The sequence below is a fragment of the Lichenostomus cassidix genome, chromosome 3, assembly GCF_008360975.1.
Source record: "Lichenostomus cassidix isolate B80296 chromosome 3, HeHo_3.0, whole genome shotgun sequence".
Lineage (NCBI taxonomy): Eukaryota > Metazoa > Chordata > Aves > Passeriformes > Meliphagidae > Lichenostomus > Lichenostomus cassidix.
In genome coordinates, this window is record NC_139483.1 from 67,021,858 (window position 1) to 67,043,613 (window position 21,756).

The following is a 21,756-nucleotide window of genomic DNA, read 5'->3' on the forward strand; positions in this document are numbered from 1 at the left end:
TTGAACATTTGCTTTATGGCCTTTAATTTTTCATTGAAAATTTATGATCATATTTTTCTCTTTGTTTCTGACTTCCCCTTTCTTTGTCCTTCTCAAGGTTGCATGTAACATTTTAAGTTCAAATATGCTTTTGCAGCACTACTAACAGCAGAATGCTTTGGATAATGTTGCATAGCAACATAAAATTTAATTTGTGTCAAATGTTTTGGCATTCTCCTAATGTGAGGTTTCTTCGTCCTTTTCTTTTTCACTTAAATTGCATTGCCATTGATTGGGTCACAGCTATTGGTATACTGTTACATTGTGAAGTTTGTTATAATCAAAGCAATGCCCAGCACCCAAAATTGTCTTGAGTCTTCATTTTTGTCTTGCAGTAATTTAGTGCCCTGTCAGCCATAAGAAACCTGAAATGGTATGTGAAAGGAAGACTGTTTCATTTCTGAACTTTTACATAGCCCAGAATGATATTCTCTTCTTGTGATTACTTTTATTTCATATTCCGGTTGTATTTACAGTCAATTTTCCAATGACATATGTGCAACTATATTGTCCATTGGTTAGCCAGAAAACAGAGTTGGTTAGAATTCTCTTCCTGTTTCAACAATGATCAAACACCTTGAGTTTATAAATTAAATATTTTTTCTAGAAATTGCCTAAGAAACCATGGTTTCAAATGAATTTTGAAGCAGAGCATTCTTATAAGGAATGTGGATGTTTTGGCCATTTCTGGGGACGGCCTAGATAGAACTGAGGAGAGTGAATTAAAAAAATTAATGTCAGTTGAGATATATACTTAATTATGTATCAAGAGAACATCTGACTGATGAAAAATAAGTCAAACAGAGACATGAATACTCTACCTGACCACTGATTTCATTATGTTGAAGTGTGGTTATATATGAGAGTAACTGAAGGCGCCTAGCAGCTTGAATAGAATGTACGTCTGTGTGTGATTATGTGTGATTTGGTTAAAATGAAGGTGGGAGTGAAAAAGTCTGTCTTCCTGTCTGGTAAAATACTTTTGTAGTGAGCGTGTTCTGGAGACTGGACTTCCAGGCTGATGCTGCCATCTCAGGTGTGTTTTCCTGGTGTTAAGTATGTAGGTCTGGAACTGTTCAGCCAAAGGTGCGATAGGGTTGGTTACAGCAGGGAGACAGAGATATCTCTGCAAGCATCAGCTGTGCTACCACTGCACTCAGCAGCATGAATGGTTTAAGGGGACTTGAGCTGCCTGATGGGGGTTGTAGAAAAGATGAAGCTTTCTTAAGAAGAATGCAGAAGTACGAGGGGGGGGGCAGATCCATGTTTTAACAAGAGACATTTCGATTAGGTAATGGGAAACAATTTTTTGCCAGCCAGTGCCAGGTGTTGCCCGCCAGAAGGGCTCTCCAGTGTTGGAGACTTGCAGCTCCCTTGGTCATGATATTGAGCAATCTGTTGCAGCCTCAAATTTGGCTCTGTTCTGAGCTGCAAAATGACCAGATGACCTCCAGAGGTCCTATCCAGCTCAAAGCATTTTATGGTTTTGACAGATCCTGCCGATGAGCATCCAGATTGTTGGGCTGGTCTAAATAAGTCTGTAATGAAGTTTGTGTAGTAACATGTTTGCTTTTGTTGTGGACTAGATGACCTTAAGTTTAATTCAGGAACTTTTTTGTTTAAATGTGTGCAGATCTGTGGTTGCACTGTGGCCATAGTTTGTGTTTCTGCTCTTCTTTACCTTTGCTTTTTGTGCAGAGAGAAGTTTTATAAGAGTGTATAAACATTAAAAGATTTCTTGCCTAACTAGCTTCCATATGAAAACAGCACATTTCCCCTCTCAACACATAATGAGTACAAGCAAGGAATGTGTTTAACCAACATCTTTACCTAAGGCATTCCAAATAAATATTTCAGGTATCTTCTATACAGTTTGTTCCTACTTCTAGCTAGTAATATGTTTTACCATCAGTCTCAGGTAAATTCTGCAGCTGTAGTTGCTATTAGAATTCCTGGTATCTGGACTTAAATGACTATTCTGACCATATCAGTTCAGCTGCTACCATAATCTGACAGCATGGTTTATGACTGAATATCCAGTTTTGATATCAGAATCATGCAAGAGCATTTTTTAAATCTCAAATAGTGGCACATGTTTCCATCTCTTGTCAATTCTGTACACATTTTATTTTAAAATTATTATGAGGAACAAGAATGGAGATTTAAAGTTACCATGCAGTTTTAAATGTTTCTGTTGTCACTAATATTCCTCTAATGATAATCAAATACATTTTGGAAACGCTTTAGAGATACAGTTTGGTGACATTTAGCTGAAAAATTTTGTGTATCATTTTATGGTAGTTTGACCTGGGCTGGATGCCTGGTGTTCACCAAATCCTCCTCAGCTGGATAGGGGAGAGAAAATAGAAATAAAAGGCTGATGGGGCAAGAAAATTACAGGGAGAGATCACTCACTAATTGCCATCACAAGCAAACCAGATGTAAATTAAGGAAGTTAATTGAATTATTCCAAGTCAAAATCAGAGCTGGATAATGAGAAGTTAAACAAATCCTAAAACCGTTTTCCCCACCCTCCTTCCTTCCTGGGATTAACTTTATTCCTGATTCTCCACCTCCTCTCTGCACTCAGCGGCACAGGGGGATAGGGAATGGGGTTATCAGTGAGTTAATCCCGTGTTGGTTCTGCCACTGCTTCCTCCTCAGGGAGGAGAGTCCTTCCCCTGCTTCACTGCCGTATCCCTCCCACAGGAGACAGTCCTCCATGAACTTCTCAGAGGAGCCTTTCCCATGGGTTTCAGTTCTTCACAGACTGCTCCAGCATGGGTCTTTTTTTGGTTTTTTTTTGTTTGTTTGTTTGTTTTTTCTTTCCATGAAGTGCAGTGCTTCAGGAACAGGCTGCTCCAGCATGGGTCCCCCATGGGATCACAAGTCCTGTGTCACAGTTGTCTTTTGGGCATCCACCTGCTCCAGCCTGGGGCTTCTCCACAGGCTACAGGTGGATTTCTACTCCAGTGTGGACCTCCATGAGCCTCAGGGACATCCTACCTCACCATGATCTGCACCACAGACTGCAGGGGAATTTTGACTTCAGAGACTGGAGCACCTTCTGTCCCTGCTTCTTCATTGATCTTGGTGTCAGCAGAGTTTCTCTCACATATTTCCACTCTTCTTTACTCTGACCTCAGTAACTTCTATGCAATAATTTTTTTCCCTTTTAAAATTTGTTCTCCCAGAGGCACAAGCACTCTGCTTGATGGATAAAAGCATTCTATGGTACTCTTTGCTTCCTGTGTAGTCGTATTTTACTTAATGTGTTCACCTTTTATATTCTTCCTCTTTTTCAGATTTAAATGAGTTTTGTGTTCAGTTGTATCATCTACTATTTCAAAGCATTTAGTATTCCTTGTGATTTTGCTGCCTCTTTCGATCATGTGCTGTAGTAATCAGCTTTATGTTTGGCCTTTTGATAATTTGATTTTATCTGTATTATTACATTATCAATTTGAATGAAATGATAAATATCTTGATGGGATTTGTTAATGATATTACTTTTCAAGGTCACTAATTTCAACAGAATAGAGAAACTGCAAGAAAATGGTATGGATTACAAATCTAGGCCAAAAATGTAATGAAACATTGTTGGCTTTTCGTAACACTAAGGATAACTGATAAAAAACAAGTTGAAAGTGATGCTATGTAATCAAAGTAGTGACTCTCATATGAGTTTGCAGTGTGTAAGGCTAAAGAGAAGATGATGTGAAGTATTTTACTCTATATGGTATACTTCTGTCTAGTGCTCCACTGTCAGAAATACGTTGATCGAGTGGTTTTCTAAAAAAAAGAGAGAGAAATGCAGATAACAATTTTCCTACATGCATTTCAATATATGGAAGTCTTTTGAATGGAAGTTGTAATGATTTGGATGTTTGTAGTGCATAATACAACCTTTTAAAAACCTTTAATTTTTTAAATTAAATTAATTAGCTCAATTCATAGCAACAGTATTAGTACCTATATGGCAGTTTATTGATTTGTGCACAATGTCTGGGTTTGAACAGTGTTGGTTTAAGGCAGGGAAGTGCCTGCATTTCCTTACAGATGAGAAGAACAAAAGCTTTGTTTGCAAATTTCTGTGAACAATCAGCATCTCCCTCTTAATCTTGAACTGAAAGGCTCAGTGGTCTTTGGAGTAGTGCCTGCAGAGTGGAACACTGCCATCTCACTCAGGACCTTTGTCATTTAGGGAGCAGTGTGCTAAAAGCTGAGACAAAAATACTGTTGCTCTCATTTTTGCTTGTGAAATGAAAGCATCTCTATGTATCAACACTGTGCTGTTTACAATTGTTTTTTTCAATAATGGAGACTTGAAAAGACCTCATCACAAGGCAGTGTCTGTAACTGTGGGGAGAGCTTTTATCTGTAAGACTTGCAATCTCTTTTACAATAGAAGCCTCCTAATTTCAGATTCTTTGTCCAGTGGCACATTCCAAAAGGGAAACACATTTGTTTGGCTATAAACAATAAAGAATTGTGTATGGAAAGTGGTATATCCCTATGGACATTTTCTCACAGGACTGTTAACTCTGCTCCAAATCTCTTAAGAATTGTGTCACTGCTGTACATAAGGAGATAACAACAACCATTAAAACTGAAGTATTGCCATCTATTGTTAGGTTGTTGTTCCTGTTTTGAACTGTAATACTCCTTTATTACCATAGATGGTTTCTTTTCTTTCAACCTTTCTTCTGTTTTACTGCCTAAATATTATAATAAGAAGTGTATCTTCAGGTGGATGTCCATATGAGTCCCAGTTGTGACACTTCCAGTATTTGTGAAAACACATTTGTTAGCCCAGCATTTTCATTTCTCCCCCACCAAGATTTTTTAAATTGCTTTATTCCCTCTCCCCCACCAATGTAGAAAACTAAATGTTATTATCCATGCTTATTACTTATAAATAACCTATTGTAAAGACTTGTCAAGAATCATCATCTTCATCTCTTTTTGCAGATTTTTTAGATTTTTGCTTCAGTTATTCGTTGCTGTTAACCTTGCTCGTTTTGCAAATGTTTTTTTGACAATCAAACCTCAACTGAATTTCTCAGCAGGGATTTGCCTGTTCATTTTTATAACTTATATTAAATGTGAGACTCCTAATTCTTACTGTTTCTGTTGTTCCTATGGCAACTTGATAGGGGGAGATGCAGCAGTGTCACTTTGCTTCCCAGCTGGTGTTTGTGTTCTCGGCAAGGAGGGAGAGTATGAGGAAAATAGAGTATTAATTAGGATGTAACTGGTTGAAAAGTATAGCCCTTTTTGTGTTGGCTCACCCTTTACTCTAGAGGAGTTAGTTAATGATTTTAAGCAGGGCTTATCAAATTTTCTTTATTAGAATTCTGTCCTCTTGGATAGAGACATGATTTGTTCTACGTATGTGTCAGCTTTTGGTCTTTTAGCTGCTGCTTGGTTCTTGATGGTTCCTTCCACCTGAAACCCTGTTTTCTCCATCCCATGGATAGCAGCAGGATTTGTGTCAGGAGCTAGACTGGCGCTTATGACTTACATGTGGCCTGAACATACATGAAGTGTGGGGCTTTTTAATCTAATTTTTGCAGCTGTCCAGTAGCTATAGTATAGTAGACTGTAGTTTTATTGTCAACTATTAAGTGACTATCTTGGAGTAAAATGTTTTCGTATTTAAATGCTACATTTTCAGAAATTATAAGAACTAAGGTAGAACTAACATGTTCTACCTTCTCCAAGAAGCAGAGGTTGTTTGAATTCCCCTTTAGCAGTCCTTTCTCTTACCTCATGACAGAAATCTTCATTACATAGTTTCCTAAGGATCTCTGCTGCCCACTTAGTCCCTTTGAAGTAAACCAAAGTCTTTACTCCATATCTGAGCACCCAAAGTTCTGCTGCTCTGCCGTGGTGCCGCTTATTTAGCCAAGCACTGCTGCTCTGTGAAGGTTGTGTTACTCTCACCATGGTGTGTGCATTGTGAAGACTCTGGGGAGAGTTTTACACTATTCAAGCCATTATTATATAAAAGAACCACAAAATGCATGATATATGTTTTAAGCTCCTCTGAAGCTGTTTATTTTTATTAAATAAAAATTCATGGGCACAGGAACTGGTATCATATATTGCATCTCAAAAAGATGGGTCCCATCAGGTTTAGTGTATGTACATTGAAAAGCCTTTCCTAGCCAGAGCAGCTCTGAATAGCAAGAGGAACGCAGAAAGTGCTGGTTAGTAGATAACCAAGGGAGTAAATTGCTCATGTGGGAAATAAGAAGTTGAGATGTATGTTTCTTGTTACTTAGGGAGCAGGTTGGAACCAAGACTTGTCACCTTGCAGGAAGCTGCCATGATGCTAGATGTTACTGAGACAGTGGGGATCCTGCAGGCATCAGGTTGCCATCCATGAAATGCCTGCTCTCTTCACAGTGGTGGTGGTGCCTCAGGAGAAGCTCTTCCTCTTTTGGAAATAAGTTTTTAATAGTTTCCTATTTTATTCCTTCCCTGTTTTCCCTGCCCCTGACCCTCTCAGGGGGGTTTGCAAGAGCTAACAAATGTGACATCTGCTAAGTTTATAAATCAGTTTGTTTGTCTGCTGGCTGCCTAAGTAGGGTTGCGATCCTCAGTGGATTACATATTAGTACAGATTTAAATTTTAATCAGAACAACATCTCTTCAAAACATTCTGGCTTAAAAAATACATAAATGGACAAGTTGCTTCCATAGACTCTAAGCTAGAGTATCCCCTGTATTCATGGGACCACTAAGTCATCTAGGGGTTTGGTGAGTCTATGAGGCTGAGGGAGCTGGGACTATGCAGTCTTGAGAAAGCTCATGTGGGATCTTACCAGTGGGTATACATACCTGATAAGTGTGAATAAAGAAAACTGAACCAGACTCTTTGCAGTGCTATCCAGTAGCAGAACAGGAGGCAGTAGACATAAACGTAGTGAATGGATAAACCCTTTTTACTGTGAGAGTGGTCAAACACTGGAATTTTCAGAGAGAGGCTGTGAAGTCTCTATCTGTGGAGAAGTTTAAAACCCAACTAGACTCAGGCCTGAGCAATCTGTTGTTAATCCTGCTTTGAGACTTGATGATCTCCAGAGGTCCTTTTCAGCCTGAACTGTTCTGTGAATATTGTGGATTATGTTAGCAGATAAAATAGTTGGGAGCCTTTTTCTTTGAAGAAATTGCTGCTTGGAGGATATTGTATTGTCACAGATAAAATACTGCTTTTGTGAGATGTTTTGAGAATCCTGTTGTTTCTGCTTAGATTTTAATTTCTATCCTGGTACGTCTCCTGGAGTTACAAATATTTATTTCTTACAACCTAATTCTTTTATTAGAAAAAACCTGACCTGTAAACCAGTGCAGTAACTACATTTTTGTCAGCTTTCTTTGCTTGACAAATAAATGCATTTTATAGTGCTTAAAATCCAATCCTGAATGTAAAGATCTATTCAAGTATTTTTGATTCATAGAAACATAAAATCATAAAGGTTGGAAAACCCATCTAAGAGTCCAACCGTTAAACGCATACCACCATCTGTACAACTAAACCACGCCCTCAAGTGCCAAATCCTTATGTTTTTTGAACACTTCCAGGGATGGTGATTCTACCAGTTTCTTAGGCAGTCTGTGCCAGTGCCTGCAGCTGCAGCTTTCCAGCCAGTTTTCCCCAGCATATGGCACTGCATGGGATTGTTGTGACCCAAGGGCAGGACCCAGCACTTTGCCTTGTTGAACCTCATACAATTGACTTAGGAGCATCAATCCTGCAAACTCACTGTACTCAACTCTGAATCAAAGTTTCTAGGCAAAGGTTTGGGAGGAATTTCATGAAGGAAATTGGAGTTTGCTCTCTTGGTTAGGACAGTTGTAGCCATATGATTTCTATCAGAGGTAAAATGTAGTGTGCATGCTTCCCTTGCTGCCTAGTTACTGAATATGCAGAAAATGATTATTCAGTTCTCTGGAATCTTCAGTTCAGGGTAATGCATAAATGTGCAACCAGAGTTTGACAATTGCCTTGAGGTGCTGATTTTATTATCATGAAATATTAGCTAAGAGCAAGCATCATCTTTCTCTTTCCTAGATTTGCTAGTGAGTGTTCACTCAAGGTCAATTGAAATCACACTTGTGTTCTCCAAGAAGGGAGTGCACAATGCTTCTTGAATGGTTCAAGATAAATGTTGGGGAATAAATAGTCAGGGATGGTGTTGAGAATTGGAGATTAAAAAAGGAGGAATAAAAGATGCATGTGTAAAGAGAGGGAGTGGTTGGAGCCAGGGAAGAAACAAAGTCTGGTACTAGGTGTGGGGTGGGAAGAACAGCTTCCTGGGGGAAGGAGAAAGAATAGAGAAAGTAGGGTGGTTTTTTTGTTTGTTTGCTTGCTTTTTAAAAAAAGCTTAAGATGTGTAATTTTGAGACAAATTAGTAACCCTGTTTTGAGTGTCTCATTTCAGGTAAATAGTGGCAAGGAACTGTGAGTTTAAGTGAGATTTTGATATTGGTTTTCTGGACATCTCTTTTAGATTCTTGAACAAATTCTGCTTGGGCAGACCCCTCTGCAGGCACTAAGGATTTTAAATATAATTATTGTTTAGATGAACGTTCCAGAAATTCTGCTTTGAAACTTTGTTATGCATCTCTTCATTCAAAACACTTAATGTTTTCAATCTTGTTTACTTTTTTACAGCTGTTAACACAATAGGGCAAAAGCTTCCAAGGAATTACTATTGATGTCTGAGGGAACCTTGATCCTAATTGCAGAACAATTGCTGTGATGTCATGTGCAGATTTTATGTGGTGTTCACAAACAGCTGGTTGCAAACAAATAGATTGCAAAAAATGCCTATAAAGGTTTTGTTCTACTTGTAAAGCTGCTGTCTGCACTGTCAAAAGCTTTTGGATTTAGCTGTCTGTGAATACTTCTGTTTCGAGTGAATTGTCATAGCATAAAATCAACTTTGTAGAAAAAAGTGCTTTTGCCCATGTGATTTTTATCATTCATACACCAAAAACAAGCACAGCTCTAAAAATGTAGTTATATAGGATGATAGCAAAAGTGACGCTTAGCTATGCATTTGCATACCAAGATTTGGTATCACTTTAAATGAGTTATACCAGCAAAAGTGGTTCTTGCTAGATTATTGATGCCTAGCATAAAAGTTAGCCTAAAATGAATCTTTCCTGTAGAAGAAAATCTCTCCGGTGAATGTAATCATTCTAGTAACAATGGAAATGCACATTCAGTTAAAGATGGCATTTCTCACTGTGAAATGTCAAAGTACATTTCTGTTTTCTAATTGTGAAATTGGTAACTAGAGATAAAAACTAAATGTCAGCAACATAAAAGTATGGTAATTTTAGACTTCTAAGGATATTTCTAGAAATGTTTTCATTATAAAATAAATGTGTGTAATTTTATTATTCTCAAAGATAATCATTAAAGGTTGATCAGCTAAAAATTCCGCTTTTGTTTTCCAGAAACCAGCAAACATTCTGGTAATGGGTGAAGGTCCTGAAAGAGGAAGAGTCAAAATAGGTAAACATTTTGAGAAAATGTAATTGCACAGCTAAGGGATTACTCAAAAAAAGAGAAAAGCATCTTCAGTGTAAGATAGAAACAGATCTTCAGTATTCTGTGAGTGAATGTAACTACAACCTCTAGTTCAGTTTTAAATTTCATTCACTGAGTTTACAGATTTAAGAAATTCCAAATATATTATTAGACATTTCAAATATCTGATGAGATATAAAACCTCTGTATGAAACAAAAGAAGTAATAAGCACAGAGAACAGCGGCAATGGCCATGGTTCTTTTGACTTCTACTATGATTAGTTAGTATAAGTTAGCATTGTTACTTATAAATTGTGTTTGGTTTGTATTATTTTTATATAAATACCATTACTGCACATGTTTGTAGAGATCCAAAGGTTTGCTATGCCAAAGTTATTTGGTTAAAAGGTGAGTAACACATGTAGCTGTGGTGGTCTTTATCCAAAATCTAATTACCTTCTCAGTTTTAGTTATGTGGATATTACCTTTTTTAAATAAAGCATGTGGCAATACTCAATTTTGTGTAAAAAAAAAAAAAGTTTCAGATTTGAATTGGGTTTAAAATGTGTGGGTTTGATGGTAGACCAAATTTTGTGCTTTCCCATTTAGCATTTCTTACTGTTACTTACCAGGCTCATTCTAAAGCGAATTCTTGAGTCATATAGAATGAATGCTTAGTTTTAAAATACATCTGTGTATCAGTGCACTCTGACTGACTCTGGAGCTCATTTCTCCAAATCAAATATGAGGCATGCCTTGAAAAATAGTGCAAAACAATCTACACTGCAGTCATTTTGGTTTTGCACTTTGGGCAAATACGTAGCAGTCACAAGGACTCACAAAACTCAAGTTTTGTAAGCATGTATAAAAATAAAGGAGAAAATTTACATTAGAGACCTACTGCTATTGACTTCAGTTAACCAAGTTTCTGTTACAGTGTTTTTAGAAAATGAACAGGCAACTGTGTTATGTAAAGTTTTATAATACCATGATGAAAACATGTCAAACGTTATCCTTCATAGTCTTAAGAATGAAGTAAATGGAATTTAGCCTTAATTAAATTTGGTCCAGTATTGTTATAAGTTATTTTTGTTTTGCTAGAAACTTTGATTTGTAATTTTTAATGTTTCTGACCTTTTGCTGTAATTGTTTTTTGACAATACAGTTAAATTTTGATTTATTTATATTAAACTTTAAATATTCTTTCCTTTCTTTCTCCCCATTCCCCAGCTGATATGGGTTTTGCAAGATTGTTTAACTCCCCCTTGAAGCCATTGGCAGACTTGGATCCAGTTGTGGTGACATTCTGGTACAGAGCTCCAGAGCTGTTACTTGGGGCCAGACATTACACAAAGGCCATTGGTAAGTTGTCCTGTAGGAAAGGCATTTGCCTGCAAGTTCTGTAGAGGGTAGTAGCCTTACAATAGATATGATGATCAGCTCACCAGCTAGTTTTGGGGTTTTTTCCCCTGAAGCAGCAGCAGATGATCCAATCCATAAAAGATTAATCAAGACTGAAGCTTTCTGAGGACCATGGTTTTATTTTTCAGTGTAACCTAGACGTTTTAAATGTGTTGTTTTGTTTTTAAAACAAAAATATCCTTTGAATTGGTTTATGTGTTTTTTTAATATGGGCTCAGAAATCTTGTAATGTTGTAAATCTTCAAAAGGGAAATAGCTATGGTGTTCTTGTAGGGTGTTATATGTCCAGATGCTTCTATGAAAGATGTGGCTTGAAAAGCAGAAGGCTGTTCTCCTGTGCTGTGCATAATCTGCAAGTCATTTACTCCTGATGACCTATGAAGCTCCATGTTAAGGAAATGCTGGTGGCCAGGCTCTTTTCCCCTTTCCCCCTAGTAAGTTCCAGAAGCACAATCAGCCTCGGTGCCCAGCTGTTTGGAGAACTGAAGCACTGAAATGTGTGGGAGGTATCCTGGCTGCATGGTTGGGTTATATATTGAATTGCAAAGGAAACAGTGACCCTCTGTTAGTAGGGTTAAGTCATTACTATGAGTACAGAGATGGCTTTCTTGGCAGGTGTTTTTGTTGCAGAAGTTTTTGGAGATGCTCTTGGGCCTCTGTTCAGAGAGTTACAAAACACCATGTTATACTGGCATCTCAGTTTGAGTGTTCAGTTGGGTGGACTTATACTTTTAAGACTCACAGTGGTTTTTTTCAAATCACTTCTGTTAATTCAACTACCATATAGAGCAGAAGGTTTGGAGAATGAATGGACACCTGACTTCTTTGATGTAAATTGCCCTTCCCATTTCTTTATTGCTTTCCACTTCCATTTGGAATTCTCCAGTACAGGGATTTATTTTGTGTACTCTAGGAGAACTCTGCAGCAAAAGCTGAAATATCAGAAGTGAGGACAATCTGATCCATTTCAAAACCAAACACCTGATCCAAAGAAAAGTACTAATTGCAGGCATTCAGTCAGGTCAAAAGGGACCTTAGGAGGTTTCTTGTTCATCCTCCTGTTCAAAGCAGTGCCCACTATGAATTCTGCCTGGTCTGTTGAGGAGTATGTCCAGCTACATCTTGAAAACCTCTAAGAACAAAGATTTCACACCCTCTCTGGTTAACCTGTTCCACTGGAAAATCATCTTCACAGTGAAGAACTTTTTGTCTATACCTAGTTACAACTTCGTGGTTTGGTTTATACCGATAATCTCTCGCTCTCCTGTTTAACACCATGGTAAGAGCCTGGCTCCATCATCATGGTCACTTCTGTGTAGGTAGTGGGGGCCTGCTCATAGATTCCTCTTCAAGCTGACGAGCCCATGTCCCTCAGTATCCTCTCCCAGAGCAGGTTCTCCAGCCTCTGACCATGCTGGTTATTTCTGCTACTTGCCTTTGTCACTCCACTGTTTCATGGTTGTTACAGCCAAGGCTGCCATTGATTATCATATCCCCAACCAGTGTTTCCTTCTTCCTCAGTAGCAGATCTGAGGGATGACACATACAGTTTACCCCCAAGTCTTCTAAAAGTTTTTCAGCATCCCTGAAGTGACCCTGTTGTATTCTGTTTGTTCTCCATGATGCCCTGTGGTCTGTTCACTTCCTCCCACAGCTCCTTTTGCTGGAGTCCCAGTACCCCAGCCAGAGTGTATCTCCCAGTGTGAGGCCAGTGTCACCCTGCAGACTGACTCCTGTGTGGCAGCATCCTCCTTCTGGAGCTCTGCCTCAGCTGAGACAGGGGCATCCCAGCATATCTGCCCCACTGGGAGCTGGGGATGGAGCCTTGTAATGTCCCTGGCGCCTGCATGGTTCTGGCACATTCCCATGGTGGCAGAAGCAAACTCTTAGGGCCTGCTTTACATATGCCACCATGCAGACTGGGGTGCTAACTGCTAAATCTGTGCTTGCTGAAGTGTTTTAAAGAAAACACCGACAGGATTGCCTTAAACACCTGAAACGAGATGCTTAAATTGCCCTATGCTCATAGTGGAAGACACTGATGTAAACGGACCAGATTACTGAGTGACCTGTGTGTGTGGTACAGGGAAGTTACCTCAACTGACAGCTACCTGGTCTTGATAGATAGCATATTGTTTGGAGATCTGGGTGACTGATATGTACCATTATCTCAGGGTATCTCTTTGAAGGATGAATTAGTATAACGCTGTTGTTTGTTTAATTAGGTCATAAATAATTTGGTTCTTGCCCTGAGGGATCTCTAGTCTGTACTAAAACACAGGCAAGGAGTTCCTATGAAACTTTAGAAGATGATGGTAACTTTGGAGAGATCTGGATTTTGCTAGTAGTTTATTATTTCTGAGGCTTTTACTTCTTGTATCACACCAGTGAGTCACCCAGGAGGGTGTGAATGGTTACTTAGTGGCTGGCATGCAGTGTGAGTGCTGAGAGGCGCTCAAAATACTTTAGGCAGCAAAATAAAAAATACGGAAACAAAAACAAGGAAGGGTGCAAGTTGAGAATTGTAGGCAGACTAAAGGATTAGAGGAGCATGTGATTGAAGAGAAAAGAAAAAAGGTATATGGAGTTGATCTGTGTGCAACTTTAAGGCAAAGGGAAGAAGTAACAAAATGACAGTAGTGATGTTCATGCAATTTTATTGAGTCCAGACTTGTGTTTTGCTTCTAGCACTATGTGCACTTAAAAATAGGCCATTTTAATGAGCTAAGCATACTAGTGAGAGTATAACTTGAATGCTAATGTTTTTGGCAAAGAGTGCAACTCTTAAAGCTTTCTCTTAAATCTCTGTACAAGAAATACAATTTTAATATCTCTTAATATTACAGTATTCTCAAGAGGTCTAATGTACTGCTTTTAGTAATAACACAAAAATTAAGTAAGATTCTCATTTAATTGCTCTTCAGTTGGAAGCAATAATTTAGAAGAAAGGTGATTAGATATAACAAATTATGGAAAAAAAAAGACAGGTTATTTAGTACAGCTACTTGTTTTCCATAGCTATTGTCCTATGTCTTTTGGACAATGTATAATTTTTAATGTATAATTTTTAAATTAGTAAATACCAATATGATAGGGCTAAAAGCAGAGTTTTTTCTTTCAGTTTTGTCATAGTGAGAAATATTTTTGTTTGAATTTACTAGGAATTCATTGTCATAAGTTCTCTTCTGCAACGTGCTGAACATTGTCCAACAGTTGCTACATAATTCAGATGTTTGCTTAGCTTTTTACTGACTTTGTCTTGATTTTACTTTATTTTAAATGCATTTTTTGTATTCTACATGTAATACTCTCTTCCTTATCTTTGTTTCACAGAGAATTTAATTATTAGCAGTGTATTCAAAATATCCTGAACACTACCTACTGTAGTGTCCAATTTGGCCTTATTCTTACAATAGAGCCTTTAGGTGTGCTTGCTTACATGTAAATAATTCTCATAAAAGATCAAAGAATGAAATTAAAATTTGACTTTTGACTTGTTCAAGATTTTTGTCTGTGATTTATGGACCTGTTCTTAGTTATATTTTATGGGTTTAAGTTTGAGGAAAAATTGGAATAAATAGTCTGTTTAGAAAGTGCTATGTATTACACAGAACAATACATAAGCATATTTCATTATTTTAGGGGTGATTTTTCAGTGACATTTTTCCTTTATTTAGTTTGTCTCTTCATATTAATGAAATATTCTACTTTTAATTTATTTCCTTGCAGGACAGGTAGTTATTCATCATATATATAACATCATGTTTTAAAGAGATATAGGAAACAGGAAAATACTATTGCTGAAAAGCAGAAATAGCTTTTGCTTTCTGCATGTTAAAAGGATAGTAAAAAGCCCATGTTAGGGTTTCATGGGGAGTAATATTTCATTTCCTGAACTGTGAATATTTATAATGTAAGCCCTACTTGTAAATAAAATTTCACATGTAATATCTGCTACCACAGTTACAAGTAACTAACTTGCCAGATGAATGCAAACTGGGGAAATGGTGCTGTAGAAGCCAAAGTTCACGCTCTGTTCCATTACCACAATATAAATCTGTCCTAAATTCACTATAGCCTGTGAAGGTTTTCTGGCTTTTCAGCATCATATTTCAAAAATAGAATCTGTTTCTCTGTGTTGATCAGGTCTTAGTACTTTAGCAAAGATGTGAGTAACTTAAACAAGCTTCAGGTGAAACCAAGTAACTGCAAAAATGTAAATTGCTTGTGGAAACTTTAATAAAATTACTGAACAACTAGAAATTCCAGCACAACAGAAAATGCCTTTATGCTCAAAATACTAAAGAAACAAGGTTGAAGGAAGTGGTAAGGTACAGTGCTCCTTTCATGTATGGGCAAAGACTTCTGCACTTTAATTTTAAGGAAACTAAAGGAAATTACTGTGGTAAAATGAAGGAACAGTTAAGTTGGCTTTGAGCTTGAAAGGAGACAATCAGATTTTTCTTTTCACTCTGCAAACATCAGATTAGGAAAGAATGTTTTAGTAAGTAAAGCAAGTAGTAAGAACTCTTTCATCATAGGTTTTTTAAAAAACATGTGGCAGTCTCCAGTATGATTCGTTCTGGGGCATCTTGTAGCATATCAAGGTAATTACATAATTATGACTTGTTTTTATCAAGCTGCAGCTTGTATAGTTATCAGTGCTATCAAACAAGCGTGTTATCTTACCTCTCTTTACCACTTGCCTTAATTAAAGCAATAGCATATTTGATAAATAGCATCAGATGACTTACAGTATTTTAGATGGTTTGGATTTTGTTGACAAGAGTTCTTTAAAATGATCATTCAACCACCCATTAAGCAAGGCTGTGCACTGTCCTGCGTCAAAAGAGGATGAGCTTGTTTATTGTGAAAAAATAAATCTGGAAACCTCAGAAATCTCTATTTCTTAGTTACCTTTTTGCACTTATCTAAATTATAAGTCAGCAGAAATGTCAGAAACAGCTGTGTGGTAACTGCATTTACCAATTGCCCAAATGAGACTTAGGTGTAGAGAAACTGTAATTCAAAGCCTGGGTAGTGCACTGTCACCTCATTCTATTTCCAGACTACCACGCTGTTATGGAAGCTAGAAATGTGGGAAAGGCATAAGCAGATACCAAAATGCCCTTGAAAGCAAATGTCACAGGAAAATATTTGGTGTATCAGAGGGAATGACTTTATAATGAGTGCTGGCATCCGTCAGAATTTCAACAACTCCATTTGACCTCTTGCAGGAAAAAAAAGGGGGGAAATATCTGGCGTGTATTATGTAGGATTTAGGATGGGAATATGTGCATATGTGTTCCATATTGCCTATGCAGGGAGTCCCACACATTCCGAGTGCATCAGATGTCCTTACTGTGTGCACACATATTGTTGGCATGCTGGCCAGGCTGTGGGGCCTCTGGAAATCTTGGACTGATGCCTGAAGATCTTTAGGTCTCATGTTCTGGGAGGATTGGAAGGAAAAAAATAAGACCTATCTGGAAAATCTGGTAAACCAGAAATTGCAAATGGGACTAACCAGAAGACTGAAAACTCTTTAGGACAAATGTATAAGGGAGGTTCCCACCTGTCATCTGTGGAGCCACGGGAGCAGAGGGACTGCTTTTAAATATCCATGAGATAATTAAGAACAAATCCATAGTTAGTCAGCATCCGATTGCTCATAGGAATCTGCATTCTTGTTTGTGAGAGGTTATGATTTGAGGAAGGGGTTGTGGAAAAACTAGAAAAGTAAACGAGAGAGGGCTGGAAAATACTCATTTATGTGTGCTGAAAAGAAAAACTCAGGCTACACCAAGAAAGGAGCATTGTTCAGGCCCTGGGAAATGTTATATAACAGGAGTAATTGGATTCAGATGGTATTTTGTGGTAAACTTGTTTTGGCATGTGGTAAACTTTCTTAATTTCGATTATCAAAGTTGTTCTCATGCTTTTTCTCAGGGGCAAAATATTTTAATATCAAGGATTAATTGTTGCTCTCTTATCTAGTTATTGCAGGTACTGGATGATTTACTGCTGTTTTTCCTGTTGCTCTCTAAAATAAAATATATCTAAAATACCATACAAGCCACCTCTTTTATTAAAAAATAAGAAACATTGGCTACACTACTACAACAATCTAAGAAATGTAAAGTTATATAAAGAATTTTTTGATCACCTAATTAGAATATTTTAAAGTTATGTTAGTAAGTATTTTGAGAAGATCGGGATGCTGACAGCAACTCAAGGAGTATCATCTGCAGGATTGTTGTGCAGTTTAACACAACTGTTTTGTGATCTAGTTCCTGCCTTCTTCTAATTGCTCTATTACTCTTGCTCCTCAAATACGTCTAGAAATTAGCTAGTAAAGCTGGTGGCCATTGTCAACTCTGAAGAGTGTGAGAGGTGTGTAGTAGTTTAATAGTCAGAGGAATGAGAACAGTGCTGTGGGTCCGACCTGTCCCTGCTGGTATAAAAGCAATGGAGGAACTCTAATGTGGGGCAGACCAAGTTTCATTTCTTAGGACAGTAAACTGGGTCTCAAAAGTTGTGGCTTTAAATACTGACTCAGTTCCAAGTGTTGGATGTAGTTGGCCACATTTCGTTTATTCCACCCCATGTGTTGTTTTGTTATCTATAAAAGGGTGACTCTACGTAATGATATTGTCCTGAAGATAGTCAGTTAAGGATTAACAGGGAGCTCCAGTACACGTGTGCTGTAAATTGTTTTTGTTAACTCAATGAATGGATTATTTGTCTGAGAACCTGGGATGTCACTTACCATCTGCAATTAACTTGAGAACTATACACATTCTGGACATTAAAAACAAAAAAGAAAAGAAAATGAAAACAAAACCACCAATCACAACTATAATCTGCTAATTGTCCTGATTTAGATTGCTCAGTAAATTAACCTGTAAACTTCCACATGTGGTCACCCAATACTTTTCATATGCTCATTACTCTCTCTCCTTGCAACACTTATGAAGGGAGCTACTGGATGCTTTTGCCATTTTGTTCAGTATTTTGGCAGGTTTGTTGCTGCATGATGATTACTTTGACTTAATTGTAAATAGCCTATTTTAGAGCAGGAAAAATAATACTAAAATATTCAGAAGACAGAATATCCTCTCTAGCAATACCTCTGTGATAAAAACCCACTTTTGAGCAAATGGTGCCTTCAAAAATCTGTCTACAGTTAATCTTATATACATCAAGAGTCATCAGTGATTTGTGGTCCAAAAATCCTCCCTAAGGGTCATAGTCTTAGTTCTGTGTCTTTTTTTCTTTTAACTGTTTTTCCCTCAAAGTATTGGTTTTGTGTTCTTCCCAACTTTTTGTTCTCTAGTATCTCACTGACTTCTCCCTTTACCAGACAGATGAGCTTTGCAGCAGCACCATTGATTCTCTAATCCTCCTGAGCAACCCATGCCATGAACTCAGTTAAAGAAAAAATTAATTTTTTTTAAAGAAAGGTTACATAGGGAAAACAGGAGTTTTTCTTGTGAAAGCTAGCTCCATAAACATTTTACCCTCACTGTATTGTGCAGTAATGAAGGCTTTTAATGTGCATTTTTTGCTACCACATCTGAAAAGTTTGCTTGTAAAAGTTTATTTTGGCTGAAAATCAAGTGCTTACTATCCTAACAAGATGCATACTTCTGGTGCAGAGGAGTTGTTTCAGCTGATCCATCAGTTTGATCTTCAGGCATAATTATTTCAGCGCTATCAACTGAAACTTTCAACATTACAGCACTGATTGAGTAGAATGACTGGTTTTCAGGACAGGTGTGATTGCTTCACAAGTTGACTACTTGTCAATAACTGTGACTGACAGCAGAATTACTCTTCATGCCAGTTTATTTCATGTATTATCCGATGGAGTTGCTTATAATTTTGGCGTTATTGCCAGTGCCTTATTAGAAATAGCTCTAAGGCTGAAAACCTTAGGAACAGAAATGTTAAGATATATATTAAGATATAAATGTTAAGATATAAAATAAAGTAAAACAATCTGTTTGGAAGGACAAAGAAGCTTCTCCAGTGGTACTGTTTAGGAGGCAAGGCTTCTTGATGTGCATTCCTCTCCATTGACTGAAATAAAGTGGGCATCAAAAGCTTTAATAACTTCTAGAAAAGATTGTCATGGCTTGTGAATTGAAACAGTCTGAGGAAGTATATAACTTATTATAACTCAGTCTATCAGATAGCAGGACTTTTGCTCCCCTTATGTTTGCTCTGAAGTTGTTGACATATTGGACCTGTTAAAAAGTTGTAATAGTTAAAGACAGAAGCCAAGTGAGAGCACACAACAGATAATAAGCTCACTGTTCCTCTTTATTAGCATGGAGGTAACCTGCAAAGAGCTCCACTGTGTACAAAAAAGCTGGTTTGTTAAACTATTTTGCATTTAATTGGAAAAAAGGTATATTTCCCTTTCAAAGAATATGCATTGAGTTCTTATTTGCTATTGGCAATAATTCTTTTTCATATGATTTTATGAAATGCAGAGCTGTGCATATTTCCTGAAAAGCTTTGTAAATACTATTTTACCAAACAGTGGGTAATCTTGCCTGTTCTTAATTCTTTCATTATTTATAGGAGGAAATAGTAACAATTTCTGTATTAGACCTTCCTAATACTTTGCAGTAAAAGAGAGACTTGTGACTTTTGCAATAAAAAAATTTCATACTTCTTTGCTTGCTGCAGTTGTTTGATATTTGGTAGGGGGAAGTATCCCCGAAGCTACAAAGCTGCCTTTTGTCACCCATTACATTCCTTAGACTTTTGAAGAGTTGTCACTGAAAGGACATTTTTCTTTTACCCTTGTTCCATGAAAAGCTTGACAGCTTGCCAGGGTACCTCTTGGACCCTTGGAGGTATAAGCATGGTTGTTGCTGAAACAAAAGTAGCAGGACATTCTTCACTAAATCTTGGAGGTACTGGAGTTGCCATAAAAATAATGTTCCTCTGCCATCTTCAACAGATCTAAAGACTTAGGATAAGGAAAAAAGCAAGGCTGTAACACACTTTCCATGCCAGAACTAAGTGTTTGTCCCACTGACCTAATTCCTTGCCCTGAAATTGCACCACCTGAGGCTGGACCAACCCCAGGTTCTGGAAGAACCGAGGAGAAAGAAGGTGGAACTGTCACTCGGTTCTGCATTCATGCAACCATCACTCTATGCTCCCACAAAAGTTAGCTGCTCTACAGCTAGCTAATGTCATAGATAATCTGTAGTTTATACAGCAGTAGTCTCGGAGACACAAGTGAAGAGTTAAAGAATTGCTGATGAAAATGTGGTATATAGGGTGGTGAGGGGAGAGAGGAGTATTTGAGAAGACAGTCACTGAAAATCCTTGCAAAAGCAGTATAATGTTGGTAAAGGTTTAGTGCTCAAGGTGCTGATGGTAAAAGTTGAATTCTTGTGCTCTGTGGTACAATTGTTGCTAAGATTTCAGCCTTAATGATTTCTGTTTTAAGGAATCTGCACATGTTAAATACAAGGTTTCATATAGAACAATGAACCTGGAATTTCCAAATTCTTGGATGTGAAGTTCTGTAAACTAAGGATTAAGTTCTTTAACAGGATTTCACTGTTTGAAATTGTATTTTTGCTGGATGAAAGAGCTACTTAGGACCTCTGGTTTTGTTGCCACTCCCTGTACTGAATCTATTGTACCTGTGTTGTCAAGCTTAGCACAGTAATTTAAGTCTAATGTTGCAAGCTAGATAATGTATCTAATGCATAGCAGAAGTCTGAAATCATGTAATCCAGGATCTTCATTTAATGATGTACCAAGGGATAGAAATTTAAGTGGGGAAATAAAATATTTTGACAACCTAGAATACCTCTGTTAAGAGAGAATTATGAAAGCCTGGCCCATTAAAGCACTGCAGAAAATGACAATTGATTTAAGTGAACTCAGAATTTCAGTCAAGATGCTTTAAAATTTATAGGGCTGTATTAACTGAAATTAATTAAATTGTTAGTACAAACATGAGAAGAAGGGAGTTTAGTTTAAAAGGTTAGGATGAAGGCATACAGATAAAAAGAAAAGTGAGGATAATGGATTTCTTATTAATTCAAGTTAGTGTGGTGTTGCAATTAAAAATTTTGAATTATGTTTACATTACATTATGACACAGAAGATAATGCACTTTTGAAATAAAACATTGTTCTCAGGTATGCAGTTGGCTGGCTGTGAATATCCCTCAGATTAGTAGGAGGTGGTGTTCCTGTCAGCAGAACAGTTGTCTTTGTGGTTTTACAGTGTAAATTATTCTTCAGTCAAGTTCTGTTGGGATGCTGTGTGTTAAAAATGGGTCAACATTGCCTAACATCAAAGAGTGACAGCAAATTTCTGACCCTTAGCCCACTGACACCATTTTTTGCTTTTCCTTGCCACATGTGAATGTTTGACCCCATTTTCAGTTCTCCATAGAAGGCGTCAAATTTAAAAGGCTAGGAACCACTTCCTCAACCTTCTGTTTTGCTGACTAAAGTTTTGATGGAGCACATAAAAATTGGGATCTTAATGTATGAGTAGGAAGGTCTTTCCCTTCTGTCTGTGTGTGATAATAAAACATATGTAACAGGCATGTTCTGTTCACCTTACCAGACCAAAGAAATCCCTCTTTAAAGCTATATGATTTTCTTAAATCTAGTTTCTAGTATTAAAACCAGCATAAAAATTAATAAACTCTTTTTCTGTAGTATTTCTGTGCTCCTTGATCCTTGTGTATAAAATTCCAGATA

General features: G+C 37.4%; 1 protein-coding gene across 3 annotated transcripts in view; it reads left to right on the plus strand.

The window, feature by feature from the left end:
• Positions 1 to 21,756, plus strand: part of CDK19 (cyclin dependent kinase 19) — a 119,912-nt gene that overhangs the window by 74,883 nt on the left and 23,273 nt on the right. For all 3 annotated transcript variants that reach the window (XM_085056165.1, XM_085056163.1, XM_085056164.1), the window contains 2 exons: positions 9,514 to 9,571; positions 10,817 to 10,948. In XM_085056165.1, coding sequence (XP_084912291.1) covers positions 9,514 to 9,571; positions 10,817 to 10,948 — 190 coding nt within the window. The remainder of the gene's footprint in view (positions 1 to 9,513; positions 9,572 to 10,816; positions 10,949 to 21,756) is intronic.